The 20884-nt window shown below is 30.0% G+C and overlaps 1 protein-coding gene across 1 annotated transcript in view; it reads left to right on the top strand.

The window, feature by feature from the left end:
• Positions 1-11879, top strand: part of LOC107439090 (transient receptor potential cation channel subfamily M member 3) — a 36533-nt gene extending 24654 nt beyond the window's left edge. Inside the window, exons 13-18 of the mRNA XM_043050261.2 lie at positions 248-523; positions 2589-2766; positions 3982-4117; positions 4195-4406; positions 5057-5192; positions 10012-11879. Of these exons, the coding sequence (XP_042906195.2) occupies positions 248-523; positions 2589-2766; positions 3982-4117; positions 4195-4406; positions 5057-5192; positions 10012-10399 (1326 nt within the window). The 3' untranslated portion in view covers positions 10400-11879. The remainder of the gene's footprint in view (positions 1-247; positions 524-2588; positions 2767-3981; positions 4118-4194; positions 4407-5056; positions 5193-10011) is intronic.
• The last annotated feature ends 9005 nt before the right edge of the window (positions 11880-20884 follow it).

The following is a 20884-nucleotide window of genomic DNA, read 5'->3' as shown; positions in this document are numbered from 1 at the left end:
ATTTCTTGAAACTACTTTTAATTTAAATCATGGTTTTATATAGAAAAAGTATTCGGCTCGAAATAGTTTATCTCGCACAAGAAAACAGAAAATAACTTGTTAACAATGTCTTCATTCAAAACTCTAAATGAAATCGATATTGTCTGTTACTAGTTTCATATTATTTTTGATAAATAGCAGCAGTAATTTAGTTAAAAGTGTATTTTTGCAGAATCATAATTTTGAATTTTTACTTTTTTATTTTTAGATTGTTCAGCAACCAAGTGATCCAAAAGATAATAAGCTAATGGAATGGTTACACGGCTATTTTTGGAATAAATTAGACGTAGTTTGGGTGATTTTCTTCTTTGTTGGTGTTTCTTTAAGAGCTCTATCCCAATTTATATACATTTCTAATTGGATAAGATTAGACGATATTCATCTTATCTACACATTTAGCTGCATTCTTAGCTATATACGACTATATGAATTTTACATGACCATGTCACACATTGGGCCAAAACTTATAGTTTTAAAGAGAATGGTAAGTAGAGCCTTGATTTACACCGAATAGCCATTACATTATGACCACCCTCCATTTATAACAATGGGCTCACCCAGGTTTTCATGGTTTCTCGCCCAGGAACAATGTTTTCATGGCACACATTAGGACCCAGAATCCTCATAGAACAATCCCTGACGTCTGTAAGCTACTTGAACATAGTTGCAGACCAGGTTCACCCATTCATGGCAACAGTTTTTCCTGCGGGGGATGGTGTTTACCAACAGGATAATGCACCATGTCATAAGGGTCGAATCGTCATGGATTGGTTCGAGGAACATTCCAGTGACTTTCAAGTCATGTCTTGGCCCCCAAATTCACCTGACCTTAATCCAATAGAGCATTTGTGGTCCTACTTGGAAAACCAAATTCGTGCTGCCACGCTACCCCCTCGCAATGTGAGGGAATTGCAGGACCAGTTGGTGAGCGCTTGGTACCAGATACCTCAGACTACCTATCAACACCTTGTGGAATCAATGCCACGGCGGGTGCTAGCAGTTTTGAGGGCTAAAGGTGGTCCTACATGTTATTAGCAGGGTGGTCATATTGTAATGACTCTTCGGTGTATATTATGCTAGAGTAAATAATGCGAAATGAAAATATTTTTTCTTTACCTTGAAGAAAGCATGCTTTATATTGTCTATAAGCCACGTACCAAGCCTGAGAGATTTTGGGCTTAATTTTTATAAAATATGATGATAATCACTAGTTGAGTTGAAAACAAGTCTCAGAATACTAAGAATATTATGCAAATAAATATTAATTAGACATCATGAAGAAAATTTGATATTATGGAAATTCATATAAAATTATATGAATTCACTGCAAAAATTTTTTTAATATCATCACACTAAAAATGGTGGCAAATATATTACACCAAAGTGGTGTAATGATAACTCTTGGTTCTTGGTGTTTCACTACACTAAGAATCAAGGATAATTCCTGGTGTAGTGAAAACTCAAAGAAGGTTCTCTTACTCTATTAGCAAAAAGTAGCTGCCACCATTTTAAGTGTTTACTAACACTAAAATTTACAATTATAGCAAAATTTGATATAAACAAGAGTTAGTAGAATTATTTTTATATTTAAAATAGTATGAATACTATTACACTGTGAAAAAATTAAGTATCTTCACACTACAAAGGGGGAAAAATATTTTACACCAAAGTGGTGTAGTGATAACTCTTGGTTCTTGGTAACTTACTACACTAAGAATCAAGGATAATTCCTGGTGAAGTGAAAACTCAAAGAGTGTTCTCCTACACTATTAGCAAAAAGTAACTGTCACCATTTTAAGTGTTTACTAACACTAAAATTTACAATTATAGTAAAATTTGATATAAACAAGAGTTCGTAGAATTATTTTTATATTTAAAATAGTATGAATACTAATACACTGTGAAAAAATTTTAAGTATCTTCACACTAAAAAGGGGGGCAAATATTTTACACCAAAGTGGTGTAATGATAACTCTTGGTCCTTGGTGTTCACTACACTAAGAACCAAGGATAACTCCTGGTGTAGTGAAAACTCCAAGAGTGTTCTCTTACACTCTTAGCGAAAAGTTTCTGCCACTATTTTAAGTATTTAGTAACACTTAAATTTATAATTATAGTAAAATATGATACACACAAGATTTAGTAGAGTTATTTTTAGGATAAAATATATTGAAGAATAATTAATTTAGATTGCATATATGCAGTGATTCCATAAATAAATTTAGTTTTTTAATCAAACATATTCACAGTACGGAGAGAATATTACGATGAATTCGAACTTAATAGAGCTGAAGCGGAGAGAAACTCCAAATTATAAAAATATTTAATAATAATCAACAGATATTTTAAATCAAAAATATAATTTTCCTTACTACAGAACTAAAAACATACGTGCACTTTGAAATGACGAGTTTTTATTAGTAGAAGATGCATAGATGGGTAGAAAACAACAATAAATTGTGAACAAACTATTAGCGATATTCAAAGTATGAAAAAAATCAGTGCAAGCTATCAGCAGTATTGAAAGATGTATTTTGTTTTACTTTCAGATTGGCGACCTGATCGTATTTTTTCTTATTGTTGCTGTTTGTATTTTGTGCTATGGAATTGGCCGTGTAGCACTTTTACACCGTGAACGTCAACCATTTTGGAATGTTATTACAGAGATTTTTTCACTTCCTTATTGGCATCTATTTGGAGAATTAGATTTAGATGAAGACTCGGCAGGTATACTTTACATTTGAATATGCATAAAATACTATTTCTATACTCTAGTTCACGTTCTTTATATATAGTATGTAGTGATCGCGAATGGATAATATATACAGTGATCGTTGCTAAACTAGCGTTCATATGTCAGAAAAGGTGAGAGATAAAAAAAAGGGTAAATTTTAACATTCTTGGTGTTGTGCAAGAGGGTATAATAAAAGAAACTAATAATACAGTTAGCGGGAAAAAAACGGACCACACTGAATAACTTTTGATTTATTTATGAACTGGGAAATCATTTTAAAGAATGTAGTTTTATATGGTTGAAAAGTTCGTGAATTGGTAGAATAGTTCATGGGAAATTGAATTTTAAAAATTTCAGTTATTTAAAATTCGATTTCTCAGGAGCTATTCAATCAATTTTGCTCAAACTTTGTATTTTGCCTTGTAAAATGGTATTCTTTAAAATGATGCAAAACATTTTGTACCTCACCATTCAAATGTTTTTCAACCACTGTTAAATAAAAGGGTAAACAATAACAAATATTTACTAAAAGTTATATTTTGTATGTTTTGCATCTTTAGATAAACGAATTTTATCATTGTATGCAAAAAAAAATTCTATTCTGTTTTTGAAATGCGGCAAAAATTAAAATTAACAGTTTTTGAAATACGGTAAAAATTAAAATTAACAGTAAGGGGACCAAACTTGGAACAGCTCTTCTGACCAAACATATTACCAAATAATGGATACCCCTTATATTTTGGGGCTGAGAAATTCGAATCCGTCCATAAAAGGTATGCTTATTCAGAAAAAGTGCGTTTTTTTGTGTGATTCCGTAACTAAAAATGTCGCCTGCACTTATTAATTAGCATATTTGAGGTCACCGCTTGATTATAATCTTATTGGTATAGTCTTATTGGTAAATTACTTATTTTAATCTTAGTTGTAATTTAACCATTTTAATCGTTGAAATTATTGTTTGATTCTTGTCCAGTGCAGCATGTTATTTTTATGTCGACCTAAAGTCATTCAATTGCGTTTTTTTAACTCATTGTGGTAGCTAATGAGTGAAAATATTCGCTTTGTTTTGACGTAGCTTCAATTTTTTTATAAAGTCAGACAAAATGTTGTATTTAGATCTTTTAGACAGGGGTTGCATTAAATTGTTCTTTGAATATTTAATAAAATTCATTAGCAGTAACGGTTAAAGCCATTTTTCTATTGTATAGGCCGATTTCCTACCTGTGATGAAGACCCCTCAACTTGTCACCAAAGTCCTCATGCTTGGATAGTTCCTATTATGCTCGCTGCATATATGCTCATTGGCAATATCTTGCTGGTTAATATGTTAATCGCTGTATTTACGTAAGTACACAATAAATAATTTAATGTAACATTTTCATTTCTTATTGCACTCACTCACGACAAAATTGATTTTTTAGACATGTGTTTGATGAAGTGAATACAAATTCAAGAGAAATATATTTATTTGAAGTTTATGTATCCGGACTTCAATTTTCCCGAAGATCAACACTCCCACCACCTTTTCTGATAATTGAAGATTTACTCTGTGGAACATATTACATATGTTTAAAGATATATAGAAAAATATATTTAAAGTGTTGTTGCTGCCTTCATGTCATGAATGAAAAATGTAAGTGTTTCGAACCCTATTAATTCTATTTGTAGCTCTCAATTCTATTTATAAGTCTTTACAAATACAATAGAAATCTCAGGGATATGCGCTTTCGCATTCACCCATTTTTATCATCTCCATTTCCATGGGTTCGGTGAATCTTACTTTTTCCCCACGGGAGTACGTTTTAATAAGAAGTTTGAATCTACTTGCGTGGTTAAAAATCAAGATTTGCCGAAACCATGGAAACGGAGAGAAAAAATGTGGAGAGTGAGAAAATCGCGTAATAAAAAGTGTGGTGTTCATTTAAAAGTACAGTTGTTTTTCATAAAAAAGTAAGCCTATTATTTTTGTATTTAAAGTAGTTACAAAACTTGTATTATAATATTTGATTCTTGTTTACACAAATTTTGGTTTATACTTCTTTTTACATGCAAATAATTAGAAATATATTGAAGTCTAGTAATTCATTTTGGTACAATTTAAGTTTCATCGAAATTGGAGCAATTTCTTTCCGCATTTGCTAACTCAATTGCTAATTAATTCTCGTCGGAAAAATGTTAATGTTGGGAACTACGTTGCGTCTAAATTAATTTTGTGTTGGTTTAAATATAACTGTATGTATTCACTTTTCTGATAGGTAATAATTATAATATTTTGTATTTTAGGTCAAATGCAAAGACGCTTAAGACGAGTATATGTTGGAAACTTGAGATTATTTGAAAAAGAGGCTCGTGCAAAATATCTCAAAAAAATCGGAAATCCTGATGAGGTTGCCTTGGAAGCTGCAAAAATTGATCAAAGGTAAATTCTAGAAGTTTCATCATGTCTTCATCATTCTAGGATTCAAAAAGGATTGATTAATTCAGTTAAAGTGGATTCAAAACGGATTCAATAATTTAATTAAATAGAATTTATTAATTTATTTAAATTAATGATTAAAGATTATTTAAAAAAACTGATTTAATAATTTAATTAAAAAGGATTCACTAGTTTTATTGCAGAGGATTCACTACAGATTTACGCTATCTTAAACGTTTAAACACCAATGTTGAATTTTCAGAGCGCGTCCCTTTTTCAAAATAATAAATACTGGCAACTATATTTTTTCATTATATACATTAATCTTGGATAAGCAGCATATCCATAGCTACTAAAGTATTTACTACTAAACTAAAATTTATGTTTTATTTTGAGAATTCCCCGACTACCAAGTATGGTGGTTAGGGAGCTGAGGAAGGTGCCAGGTACGACTGCCAGTCAAAGGTATGCTGTTTCATTCTTTTCTCTCTGTGCTATCTGTCCTTCTTACTGTCATGGCAAGGTTAGCCCATCTAGAATGGTGCTTCAGAAGGAGTGGTCAGCACACTGTAATTCTGATACCCGAATGAAGAATGTCAATACCTACAAGAGGGCATTGGAGAAAATAATTCTGAAAATTTGTGTGTGTTATATATTTAAGACAAACTGGTAGGTAAATAAATTATAGATTATCTTAAGGGGGTGTAATTAAGAATATATTGTCGCTTTTTTCATAAAGGCAGTTTTATTATTGTTGCAACTGATACACTGCAAAGTGTCCGGGCTTGCCTCTGTCATGCTGTGGCCCCAGGACTCTACAATTGGCCTAGGCGAAATTCTGAAGTTGTCACTTGAAATGCATGAAATTTCAAATTGAAGAAAATATATTTTTTTTTTCTGCTCACCTTCTTAATTGTTTTTGGAGCCTCCTGGAATCAACTGTTGGTTGAGCCAACGCCTCCTATAACTGAAAGCCTCCACGAAGATTTCTTATAAGTAGTCCGATCTGACCACTATGAAGGTAAACCAGTTTACGAAAGAGCCATTTAATAGAAAATCCAGTAAAAATAAGAAAGTGGTTGCAAAAATATGTCTAAAAATTTGTTTAATTTATGAAAATGATTGGTTTGTCTTATTTACTTATCAGCCACTACAGATTCAATTCTCAAATATCTATGATAAATTTCTCTCAAGTACTTTTAAAATAGAATTTGGGTTCATACGCACAACTGGTTCACTTTTAAATTAGCCAGCGCAGACTACTTATAAAAAAACGTGCGGAGGCTTTTTAATGAAGGAGGCGATGGTTGAGCAGAAGATTTTCGATGTTCTAAGGCGATGGGGTCTTTTGAATTTTAGACATAGGTTTTCCTACACCAGGGGGACAAGTAACAACAACATTATTGTAGCAAATTGTTAGTCCGGGGGGTAAGTGATTTACCTGTTTGTTAACTCATTAACCACGAGTTTTTTTTTTCGAAAAAAAAAAACTGGTAACACAAAAGTTTGATTATTAGAATTTGTTTTGAGGAAAAACGATAGCTCTATAAACTACAATACATTATGATATAAGTACATAAATTTGGATTTGAAATCATGACATGCTCTGTCGCCAAGGAAAATAATAAAGCCATAGTTTCAGCGCCTTATACTTGAAGCAATGTGATGATTTTAAACTATATAATCTAGTCGCAAAGAATCTGGGCTTTAGAACAGACAAGTAACTTTAATATTTTAAAAGTTATTAAACTTTTTTAAACATCGCCAATTTGGCGAAATTTTTCAACCTAGTGGAAAATTATCAAAATCACTGCCGTATTCTTAGTTTTATGTAAATTTTTCAACCTAGAGGAAAATTATCAAAATCACTGCCGTATTCTTAGTTTTATGCAAATTTTTCAACTTAGAGGAAAATTATCAAAATCACTGCCGTATTCTTAGTTTTATGCGAATTTTTCAACCTAGAGGAAAATTATCAAAATTACTGCCGTATTCTTAGTTTTATGAAAACTTTTCAACCTAGAGGAAAGTTATCAAAATCACTGCCGTATTCTTAGTTTTATGCAAATTTTTCAACCTAGAGAAAAATTATCAAAATCACTGCCGTATTCTTAGTTTTATGCAAATTTTTCAACCTAGAGGAAAATTATCAAAATCACTGCCGTATTCTTAGTTTTATGCAAATTTTTATAGACCTAAGTAACCTGCATTGAAGTACGTTTATAGATATTAAATAATTTGACCACAAACGCTTCTCATTTACACAAAACTGTGGCTTTTCTCCATATTGACGTGTTGCTCCATTTTCAAAACAAACGTAGAGAGCGCTGACTTTAGATTAGCTAAATTTGACCTAACAGTCGTGAGTAACAGTTTCAAACTCACACCAGTTATCAAAATAGCATATTATTCGGACAAAGCATCATTTCGTATTACGACAACGCCTTTTAAAAATATCCTTAAAATAAATAGAATTTTAATGAGACTTTTATCAGAGCACAACATTTTTCCTACTAACCATCATCACATCTGCTTAAATTAATTATAAAGAGTAGTGAACATTTTTCTTTTAAATTTAATTCATTAAAATATTAGTAAACACTACATTTGATGCCGCTAGAGAAAATGTCTTACGGAAAATCCGTATTAGTTGGATGGAAAGGTATAGGCCTAAGAGGATGAAGTATGATGTCGAACCCGTGAAACTGGGGTTCAAACACCAGGAGAGCAGTAAACCTGCGAAGGAATGAGACGTTAGTTAATTAAAGACCTTATGGGGAAAACTCATCAAGAAACACTTTGAAAACATTCGAAGTTTTTGACTTTAAATCCTGTTATTATCAGTAATTTGAAGTGTAGAACATAAACTTTTTCCAAAAAGTTATGGATGTGTAAGAGGTGTATCAAAAGGAAAAGAAGTTCTGTTTACAATTTTTGCTGTTGAAGTATTTTCTACAGCTGTTGATTTTAAATGAACTAAAGGTAGCTTAGCTCGTAACTATAGGCAGAAATATTTCATTCTTGCAATTTTTAAAAATGAGAGCACCGTTTAGGTAGCCGAGCGGTTTGTGTACCTGACTGCGAAGCCAATGGCTGCAGGTTTGAATCCTGCTCAGGGCACGGATGTTTCTCTCTGTGTTTTGTCCTCTGTTGTGTGTGATATGTGAATGTGGCTCACCCTGTGAGCAGGTATCTGTGATAGTGTGGCGTGAGTAATGTTGCTCGCCTCCATCACGATGGTCACAAGATGCTCACCAGGCAACGCAAAATGAGCAACACCTCCATTTCGAAGAACGATAAGTTCAGTAACTGACGTTAAAAAAAAATTTAAAAATTTGAAGAAAATTATTTCATAAACGCTTCCAAAACGCGCAAGTTTCCGTACACCAGGGAGTAAAAGGGGGAAATTGTTTTTCTATATTTTATAATGGTATAGAGTATGGGAAACATTTTGAAACTGTTTTTGTTTTTGGAAAACAATGGTAACAGCCTAGCATGTTGTGAGCCAAACATTCGTGAAATTTAAGTGTCTGAAATTACGCAACAAACGGCAATCTGGTCAACAATATACACCACCCGCTTCGATTTCACAAGCAATCTAGCACCCATCGAACTGAAGCTGGGTGAGTTTAAAGTTTCCACCAGAGAGCAATCCCCAGTCCAGCCAACACCTCCTAGAAGAAAGAAGGCCTGAGCACGGATCAATTTAGTAGTACGACGATACGAACATAAATTGTGCAGTGAATGAAAATTACGAAAAATGTCACTAAGTTCGGCCTACTAAGGTGCGCAGTGGCGGTAAATACGAAAGATGTCATTGCGTTCGGACTACTAAAGGATCAAATTTTCATTTATGGTAATCCATGCTGAGGCCTTCTCTTTTCTAGGAGGTATTGGCCATACTCAATCGCAGCTCAGTGCTATACCCGCAGTGCCATCACGACTTGTGTTTTCTGATAAAGCGATTAATATATGTTTTTAGAAGCCTTGTCACAAATGAGGAAAAAGTAGTAGACATTGAGAGTTGCAAATTAATATTTAGTCTACAAACAAAAACTCTTCTTAAGGTTTTAATGTTTTGAATATCTTCTTTCTCGGTATTTATTTTTTAAAAAAGAATTTCCTTCGTGCCTAAATATTAATTTGTGATACCATTGTAATTTATCCTCATTTCTGACGAAGGTTCTGAAAATAAGCATTATGGCATACGAATCATGGAACAGTTTGCATTTACTACTTGTGTCGTTAATTTCTCTTCTCATTATATAGACTACATTAGGGAGAAAAAAAATTTCTGCTACACGAGATTTTTTAATAGATCTTAAATGCTTTCGCGTCAAATTAGCAATTGGTTTATTTCTACAAGCTACAGTTTTTAAGTAATTTGATAACATAATCTAAAGCAAAATGCTCTAAAATTCACCTGAGTGACTACTATGTATCCCTACTTCTCTGGTACGTGGGGCGTAGTAAGAAGAAGATGATAATACATTTGAGTTTATAATGCGATACGTTATGATCATTTGGCTATTGTTTTAAGTTTTATTTTCAAAACAGCTGTTAAGTGTATAGATATCCATTTAAACATATACGCTCTTTATAGACTTAAACAGTCAGTCAAAAAATAAACTAATTAAATTTGCAATTTTGAAAATATTTGTACCTTTCGGAGCAAAAATAATTTTAGGTTTGAAATCCCTACGCTCGAATTAGGTAAGATCAAGTACTTGTATAAATGAACTAAAAATTTGTTCCCCAGTGTCATAAATAAGAAATAAAACTCTAACTATTATAAAAGTTTTTGTTATTTTGTATTTTTCAGAATAACCTATTTAAGAGATTTGGTGAAGAAAATGCACCAGCTACAAAATGGAAAAACTCCAAAACGTAGCTCTAAATCCGGTAGGATCTTAAAATCAAAAGAGTTTTTGACACCCAAATTTAAGGTTCAAAATTTTTCCAATCAAGATGAAAAAACCAACGAAGATGATGAAGAAACTGCATCACAGTTGGACATTGATGAATTTGTTCTACAATGGTCTACAATTAAAAGATGCGCATCTGAGCAACAATTAGCAAAATCTTGGGCTGATGCAGATAGTAAACTAAACCAAATTGAAAATTTTTTAACATACCTTGTGACTAAAGTTGAAAACATTGACCAAACTGTCACGAAAATGGCTCAAAGTGGTGTTTCTATTTCAAATTAAATTCTTCCTTTGTGGGATCAAAAGTCGTAACCTAATTTGCTATGCTACCTAAATTTCCAAACATATTAAAGAAAATTCATTATAATTTATATGTATATGATATGAATATTCTTTTTTTTTCAATTTAACAGTTATATTTAAGAAGCGACCTTAATTTTGCAATTTACAAAATAGTATAAAATAGAAATCCAACGTTGTACAGTTTACCGAGCATGATAGAAAAATATTTCTCAATTTTATGATTTACCAGGCATGATAAAATAAATTGTCCTTATTTTATAGTTTACCGATTATGATAAATAAAAACGTCCTTTATAATTGTTGTTGCCCTTTATTGTTATACTGTTATTGTATGATTAAATAAGAAACGCTTAATTTCATAGTTCACCGAGTATGATAAGAAAGTCTTCAATTTTATAGTTTACCGAGCATGATAAAAGTATCCCTAATTATAGATTACTGAGCATAATAAAAAAGCCCACACTTATAGTTTACCATGTATGATAGAAAAGTCCTCAATGAAAACTAAATAGTTTACGGAGTATAGAAAATTAGAAAGGCCTAAATTTTATAGTTTATTGAGTATGATAAAAAATAGTCCTAATTTAATTGTTTACAAAGTATCCCAACTTTTATAGTTAAACAAGCATGATAAGAAAAGTCCTCAATTCAAAAATTTACCGAGTATGAAAAAAATAATTTATAGTTTACTGAGCATGAGAAAGTAAAAATTTCGTAATTTATAGTTGGTAATTATAAAAAAAAGCTAAAAAGTTTTTTTTATCAAACTATATTAAGAGTTTGGCACAATATAATGTAAGGACCCGAATTTTAATTGTTCAAAAAAAGTTGTCTTCAGACAATAGGCTGTTTCTATATATTTAGTTGATTCATGTCAGTTAGAAAACACTCAGCAATATTATAAGGTACTTAGAAGGAAACAATGCTAAGAACTGATTTTTTTTATAATTTTTTAATTAATAAAGCGAATTAAATTTATATTATTGCAAAAATATTGTCCCATCTATGAGCTTCAGCCCTTTATATGTAATGTATTATTATCTATTTGAAGCAACAAAAAAAGAAAGAAATTTAAAGCTTTTTACTGACTATTACAATATTTAAATACTTCAAAAGAAAAAAAATTCACTTTCTTGAATATACCTTCTGTAATTTCTGATAAAATTTATATGGTCGTTCAAAAAGAACTGAAAAAGGCATTTAACAATATGCATGTATCATTTTCAATTTTTTAATAATGCTCAATAATTTAGGAGAACGCATTACGGGTTTTGATCCAATGATTTTAAATATTTGATAAAAATTGTTTTTCGAATTGTAAATAATTCTTAAAATTTATTCATATTTTCATAGTTTTTTACATATGATTCATAGCTTTTGCAGAGAATTCAACATTCATCGTGTATTCTTTGATTCCATATTTGTCATACGATTCAAATAAAAAATCATTTCGCTTTAATGTTTTGTCTTAATTCTCTCTGTTTTGACACATTGCATTTTGTGTTACTTGTATTTACTTTACTTGTGCAATAATGAAAAGAATAATTGAATTTCAAAAGCGATTATAAATTTCAAAGAAATACTCGCAATAACCCAACAATAATCGAATCGAAAAAAATCGAATGAATCGAGAAAAATTTAAATTGCAAGACATGCTAATTTTTACACCATTTCAAGCTTTCTAATTTTAAATAAAAACATACGAAGCGCGACTGAAATTAGTTAAATAGTTTTTGAATTACAAAGTAATAATAACAATAATAGTAAAATAAAAATATCAAAAATTGGGTATTCAACTTTGTATTTTGGATTCTATTGATTTTGATTCTACGATTCAACCGATTCTTTCAAATTTAGATTTTTGTGAATTAAAATTACCTAGTTTAAAATGGTGGAAAAGTTTTCAGCCTTACACTTCAACTTTCATTAAATCAACTAAAGAAACTTAATAAATAATTATTAATATTATTTTTTAACTTAAATAATATAAGAAAATAAGTTTTATAAGTGAGTGCAAGAATTTTTGAAAAGTTTAAGAAATAAGACAAAAAAAAAATTTTTTTTCTTCAAGCTATTTCTAAACTGAACAAATCGGATCATATTTTTAAAATTGGGAATACTTCCCCAAACACTATTGCAAAGTAATTTAAGCAAATGGACGACATCTCTTTACGTATTTATTTATTATGCGTATTCTGTGAGGAACTAAAAAAACAATTTTCATTTGAAAACGTCCATTGAATGTGTAAATTTTCTTAATTTCTTAAACACAAATTTTGAGCATTTTATTTTGCATTTTTTGAAAAATGCTGGTAAGTGTAAATACATTTGAATTCGCTACTCATTTTATATATTACATTTTGTGTTTTATTCTGCGCTTTCTTGATTTTTCATTTTCTATTTTTTGCTTGATCATTTTATTTTGCATTTTTTGCTTTATTTTACATTTTTTTGAGTTTTACGTTCGATTTTCGTTGCAGTTTTTGGTGCTCCTCACACGATTGTATTTTTATATTTTGCTTTAGCTATATTAATACGATATTAGAAAGCACTTTTTGCGGATGTAATTGTGTGAGCTGATGATGAGATTAAATATTTTCCTTATTCTGTTTTTCTGTTGTTTTTTTTTTAAAAAATTTGAATTCTTTTTAAGAACTTTTTTTTCTTTTTCTTAAAAAAATTCTTCACATCTTTTTACATGTTTTCCACATTTTAGTAATTTTCTGTATTATCTCTAAACCTTTAAGAAAAGATTGAAATAAAGGGGTCACTTTATTAGAAATGATTTTTTTCAATTTTAATTTAATTATGAACTAGTGAAAACAAATTTGGATGATATGGTGTGGAAAAAAACTTTTTTGCATATGGAAAATACAAAACCACTGCATATGGAAAATACAAAGTATGCAATTTTTTTACAGTTATCTCGTTTCGACACTTTTAAAGAGTAGGCATAATTATCCTTATTTTAAAGTTTTATTGAAACTTTTGCAAAAAGTAATGCAGTTTGCCCACTGCTCCGCTGTAGTATGCAATCCCTGTAGGATATCATCCTGTAGTATACAATGTCTATAGTATACAATTTGAAGGGGAGTCAAAACGTTATATTAGTAATATAATTTTAAGGGAAGGCGAAACACTATGTTTATATACAATTTGAAGGGGAGTCGAAAATTATTTGACGTTGAAAGAAATTCACGTAAAAAAACTGTTCGACTGTATGTCTGAAAATAAGGACTAATTTTTCTTATAAGAAATTAATCTTTAAAAATAATCGCTATTAAAGTATCGTGAGAACCACAAACTCATATTTAATTTTCGTCATTCATTCGAGAGGAGTTATAACAATATTATATTTAATTTAAAAATGCTCCAATGAAAAACGATTGCGTATTGATTGCGTCAGTGACAAAACAGCCACTAACATTGCTTTACAAAGCGCACACTTCTTTAGAGATTCGATAAAGGAAGTCTTCTTTAGTTTATCTTATAGAATGATTTTAATCTAGTTTTCATACTTACAGTTTCGGCATCGACTCAAATTTATTTTACAAAATATATCAGGTAAGATATTATTTGCACTTTATTTCTTTTTAAATAATACTGATACAGTTTTCATGATACATGATACAGTTTTATGATTTATTTAGTTATTTTTAAACATTTAATTTTGTCATGCAAATATAAATTAAATAAACACTATATGCTAATTTATATACTAATATAATTATATATACTAATTTATGTACTATTATAATTTAATATACTAATATATAAGGGATTAAATTATAGAAATACAATACCATACTAGAAAATATTACAAATACATATTGCATATACTATGTAAATGCATATTACTTATGCTATGTAAATGCATATTACATATACTTTGTAAATACATAGCACATATACTATGTAAATACATATTATAAACTTAATTATATATATACATTNATTACATATAATTAAAGGGTAGGGGATTGAATGATTTAAATATATATTTTATAAACTGTGGAAGATATTTTTAAGTAAAACTAAAAGAAAATTATTAAACTATACTAATTTATATAAACTCTATTTGTTACTTTTAAGTGAAACTTAGAAATTAAAATTGTATATATTTCAAACATATATGCTATATAAACACTGCATGTTACTTTGAGTAAAGCTGACGAATCAGGATTAAATTATCCATCATAACAACGTTATATGCTAATCTTAAATAAAACTTAAGGGTGTGTAGACAAATGGAATACTCCTGTTATTTATATTTCAAAAATTCTCTGTAAATTTGGGCTGACTAGAAAAATTGTGTTGAACTTTCATGTGAAGTTACGAAACAGAATTATTTATTTTTAATTAGAAAATTTTAAAAAAAAATGTTGTGGAAAAGTGTAACTTCTTGATTATTACTCTAATTACAACTCCAAATTAATTTTTACGTCTTATTTAACAATATTATATTGTGATTGAATGTGCCTATTGCTTATTTTAATAGTCACATTTTATAGGACTATTAAATTTAATAATATTAATGAAATTTTATTTTATGTTTTTATGGTCCTATGCCGTTTCTTAATTAACAACTAATGAATTTAAATGAACTAACTGCTCCAAAGGACTAATTTGGACATGTCAATATCAACAGAGTCCCCCTCCTTTTAGAAATAGTAAATTTATTTTATTGCTCACAGAAATTTCTTTAAGATGACATTTTAACGTTTATAAGTGTTTTAAGTCATAGTTCTTACACACACATATTTTCTTTACAAAATTACATATAGTGGAGGTCACAAATTTATAAAATGATAGAATTTCGTATTATTTTCGTTACCATTATTTAAGTTTTCCTAAGACTACATGAACTCAGTTAAAATATTTATATTTTTCCTGGGGTGGAATTTGTAGATTCTTGTAATATTTAAATTACAGAGTAATAACAAATAAATTAGCTACGTTTGTTAAAGTTTGTCCGCACTTAAAAACATCATCTTAAAATTATTAGGTTTTATATATTTTATGTATCGTAGTGGGCAATTCATTATAAATCAACTTTATTTTTCCAAAAAAGAAATACATGGCATAGCTGCCAACAACTATGGGTTGTCCCTAGTATTTCATTTTTAGATTTAAAATAGCAATAAATCTTATACATTTTTTTAAAATTTTTTTTTGACTACCATTTAATGCAAAAAGAGGAACATTTTCAGGGATGCCAACTGCTCGGTAATAAATCGGTAGCGAATTAAATAGTAAAACTTCAGAGATATCAACTTGCTCCGGACAGCAAATAAATATTTTCTAGTGGTAGTTATTAATGTGTGATTCTTAATTTAATAAATTCCAATTTATTAGGTTCTTATCCACCGCTATTTCTAAATAATTCAAAGGTTTATATAATTCGCCACTTTGGCACAGTTCAGTCTGCTACCTAAATGCTGCATAATTCAAAATGTTTTTTAATTCAACTTGTAAATACTTCATGATGAATGGGTTAGGGGCTGCTGCGCGGCCCAGGCACCCAGTTTTAGTTAAAGAAAGAAAGAAAGAGACAGTTCAGTCATGCAACACCGTTATAAAAGTAAGCAAAATAATGTAAATATTTGCAAACATTTGTTGCAGTTGTTTACCGTTTATTAAATTATTATAGCGCGTCCGGAGTAGATGGCGTCTCTGAAACCTATAGAGAATAATTATAGGTTTATAATTATTCTCTATAATTATAGAATAATTACGCCCCCTCTTTAAACATGTCAAAACGGATAATTACAATAAAGTTGCATCTGTCATACTTTCAATTTTTGATATGTAGTGGTGGAGAATTAAAAATTGCTTAACTAAAAATAACTTAAATTTTGTTACCACTAAAAAATATTTTTTTACAAAGTGGAGCAAGTTGACATCTCTGCCTTTGCTATCCCTTTAACCCGTTTTGTCCCGAATTTATTTATTGAAATNAAGTACTTGCTTCTTATAATTCTACATCTAATCAGAAATAACTAATTCATTGTGGTATCTGAGAATCTTTTAATTCACCCAGATAAATGAAAATACTGAAAAGAGTTTCCCACCACAATGAATGTCTTTGAAAACAGGAACTGTCCTAAATATATGACGCTGGGAGTTAACCGGTTCAAAATTCAAGAAAAAATTCGTAAAATTAGAGAAGTCAAAATATATGCATTTATTAAGCTTTTAACATTAATTGTTAAAATAATTTTTATGATTGGGTACTTAGAACGATATTTTTCGAAAAAAATTAGTTCCATTTTGATTTTACTTACTTTCTTATGAGTAACAATATATGAAATTATAAATTTTACATCTTGTTTTTAACCTAGCCTCATGACATGGAGGTCATGTTTAGAAAAACATTTTTTTTAAAAAGTATAAAAAATAAAAATTAACAAATAAAGTTATTAACTCTTTTTAAAAAGTATTAGGAAAGTTAAAAAAAGTATTCAAAATGAAGATAAAAGTTTAAGTTTTAATGAAAAAAAATGCTAAATATGGTCAAAGTAATAATTAGTACCCCTTTCCTGTTATATAAACAATAAATACTGTTTTTGAATCTAGTTTGCCTAAAGGAAGTAATTTTGACTGCTTTTTAACTGCTTTTTCATTTGCAAAAAATTTACGAAAAATAATGCATAAATTAATATTTTCTTTCCAAGTGTAGTAAATTTTTTATTGTTAATATTTACTAATAACTTGTTATATAACTGTAAATAATGTAAAAAATATTAAAAATAAATTAACCAAATTTCTTGACACATTAGTTATTCTTTCACAATGCAGTCATTTTGACTGCTTTTGGGCAATATACAGAGTTGCCAACTGCTCCGGACACGCCAAAATAATTAAAAAACGGTAAATAACTACAAAGTAAATTTTGCATATATTTGACCATTAAGCTTGCTTTTTAAAATGTGTAACATGACCAACGTACAGGAAAGTGATGAAGTATATAAGCCCACGAATTATTTAGAAATAGTGGTGGATAAAAATCTACTAAATTGAATTTATTAAACCAAGAATCACTATTGATAAACTACCACTTTAAAATATATATTTGCTGTCCGGAGCAAGTTGGCATCTCTGAATATAGGTATTTAATACTAAGTTTCAGTCTATCTAGTGTTAAGAAAAACGAAGGATTAAGGTGTTAAATACTACAAGTGCACGCCTGCCAACTACTACACTTTTTGTAAACTATTTTATAGAGTGGTAGAAGTTTTAAAACTAAAGCTAACCTTGCCAACATTTGCCTTAGTAATTTTGCCAACTTTGCCTTAGTAATTTTTGCCAACATTTTAAAAGTCTCACAACAAAAGAGCTGCAACAGAGTGGAGTTGCATACGAATTTTTAAAACATTTATCTGTAGTTATGTGGAAAATAAGCTAAATTGAATAAAAAGTAATACATTAAAATATTAACTTAGCTACCCCTAGAATGAAGTTTTACAAAAAACGTAGAAAGTTGATAGCCCTGAAAATGCATATATGCTATAAGTAGAAGTTCATATTTAACACGTTCACGCCGGGTGTTGCGCCTGAAAGCGGGACGGAAAGGAGAAAATACTGGTAGAAGAACTATTTCAATATTAGATAATATTCGTGAGGAGTTAATCTATTCTCAACAATAACATTTCACTGTGAGGAAATTTATCACGCATCATCATCATCAGCAGCAGCATTTATCTGGGCGCCTGGGGCCGTTAGCGGCCTATTTCCCATTCGTCTTGAATTTTGATCTTTGGGGTGGCTCTTTCTGGTTATTGGAATGCAATTGAAGTAAAAGGAAATTAAATATTTTGAATTTTAGATAAAATTACGTCACTACAAAAATGAGCTGCCATCGGTCTGAGGTTTATGTCTTCTCTTAAGTTTTCAAAAGTAAAAATTTCGTTGAATCCTGCGGTGTCACAATTAAAGGTTTTTTCAAAAAATCTGAAATTTAGCTTTGCAATGTGATGATCTAAAGAATCTTATGTTGAGGTCGCGATGTATGTTTTTATTTCTGATAAACCATCTTGCTTTTGTTACTTTCCTGAGGATTTTGTTCTGGCATGTTTTGAGTTTTTTAAGGAGTGATGTTGCACCAAGCTGGAGATGCATAAGTCAGGATGGGACGGATCATTGAGATGTAGAGTATTTGTTTAAGTCTAAGCTCCATTTTGGGGTTCTGAAGAAGGATTTGTAATCTGTGGCAGGCTGCTTGTGCTTTGTTGATAACTGTTTTGATGTGATCTTTCCAATTAAATTTACTGTTAATGACCAGACCAAGGTGAAATTTATCACGCCGAAGAAGCAATTCAATATAAAAATTGCATCCGTTAAAAACAATTGGTAGCTATGGATTTTTATTATTCCCGGAAAAAAACTAAGAAATGAAATTTATTTGTTACCAGTTTTCACTCCGGTGCGCCGCCCGATGAGACAATCTAGCGTGACTCACCGGTGGGTCATCCCGGCGTGAACGTGTTAAAGAGATGAGTAAATAGACCGGATCAGCAGGGGTTCCAACTACTACGCATTTGTTTGTGAAGTATTTTATATAGTGGAAGACAAAGATAAACTTATTCTCATAAAATTTTTGGTAATTTTGATATTTTTTTAAAGGTCTCATCACGCAGGTTGGACACAGTCTGTAAAAATTTTAAAAAAAATTTTGATAACTGCTTTATGAGTTTATCATAAATTTTACAGACTTTAATTTTCTTCGAGAAATCATTTGGTCAGTTGTACTGCAGATATTTAATTTACAAATAATTTAGTTCGGTGGATATTAATTAAGGCTTTTTATTTCATCAATCTTTTTCTAACAGTGTTTTAATTTTTGTAGAAACTTGCTAAGCTATACATGCAACAAAGCAACGTTTTCTATGAACATTTGAAATATCAACATAGTAGTGCGGAAAATAACTTAAAATTAAATTTACTAAATCAAAGGTGATGTATTTAAACACAACTTAGTTGCCACAAGAAGAAAATATCCTAGAAAGCTTAGAAAGTTGGTTGAAAAGCTAAGAAAATTTGTTCAGTAAAAAATGATAATACCATGCAATAAATGTTGATACACCGAAATATGTTTGTATGAGGAAAGAAGACATGCCAAGGAGAAAATACTTTTAGGGGAGATGATTCCCAATGATGCCAGTGTCACTTTTAATTAATCTTGTTCAATAATACATAATGAAATTTTTAGAAAACCCCTTATCATTTTGGGCTTATTTTAAAAAGCACGAAAGTATGAAAAAAAAAGTTAAATTTTTCGGCACATACTCAATTACTTAGATATTGCACAGTTTCGGGCGAAATTGTTTTCAAATTTTAAATCAATGATTTTGTAGTTTTATTTTAATTTGCTCCAAAAATTTATTGAATAGTTAGAGCAAAAAAAAAATTAAGAAAAAAAGTTTTTTTATACAAGTGCTCCATAAATATTTAAGCTAAGCGTAAGAAAATTTGGGCAATTATTTCATGAAATAACCAAAATAAATCTTACAAGCTAAAAATTTATTGCTACATTTTTGACACACTATTTTCTGCTTGTAATTTATCGTCGGTCCCTCAAACTCTCAAAAGATCTAAACTTACAGTTCAAAATGTAGTGAAAACATGGAAAAAATAGCAGAATAGTAAAAAAAGAGAAGAAGAAAACTATTCAAAAAAATATTTAATAAAAATCTGGGGAAAAAATATATAATCTCCTCATCAGCTCAGACGATTATATCAGCAAAAAGGAGTGCTTTCTAATATTGTATCAATGTAGCCAAAGCAAAATATGGCAGTGTGAGGAGCACTCAAAACAAAAAGAAGCTTTTTTCTTTTTGTCCTTTTTTTATTCATTTATTGTGCTATATATATCTATATCTATCTATCTGCATGAACATTTGAGTGTAAAANTATATATATTGCACAGTGAAGCTGGAAAGAATAAAGAGAAATGAGAAAAAGAAAATTAGTAAAATAAAACAGAATAGAATTAAGAGAATATGTTGTAATGTTTATTTATCCAAAAAGAAATAGACAAACTCTTTCAAAATTTGATCAAAAACAATGGTTACACAACAAATGTAATTAAGTTTTATATAAAATCAATTAGTTAATTGTATGTTATTTATCATATAACTAATTGTTGTAATTAATTACTATAACTAATTATTATTTATATAAATGTACTAAAATTTTCCTTGCTAACTAAATTTATATTTTTGCTAAGTGCAAATCCGATTCAAGAAATTCCATGGCTAAAAGCCTGTGAAAGTTAAGCCGCTCAGCCACCGGGCGTCATATATATATGACGCCCGGTGGCTGAGCGGAAGTGCTTCGCGCTGTCGTGCCACAGGTCCCTGGTTCGATCCTCGGGCCGGGCAAGGTTGACTCAGCCTTTCATCCCTTCAGTGGGTCGATAAATGAGTACCAAGCATGCTTGGGAACTAAACACTGGGGGTTCCGCGT

Source organism: Parasteatoda tepidariorum, chromosome X2 (assembly GCF_043381705.1).
Source record: "Parasteatoda tepidariorum isolate YZ-2023 chromosome X2, CAS_Ptep_4.0, whole genome shotgun sequence".
Lineage (NCBI taxonomy): Eukaryota > Metazoa > Arthropoda > Arachnida > Araneae > Theridiidae > Parasteatoda > Parasteatoda tepidariorum.
This window is presented reverse-complemented; position numbering and strand designations above follow the sequence as displayed.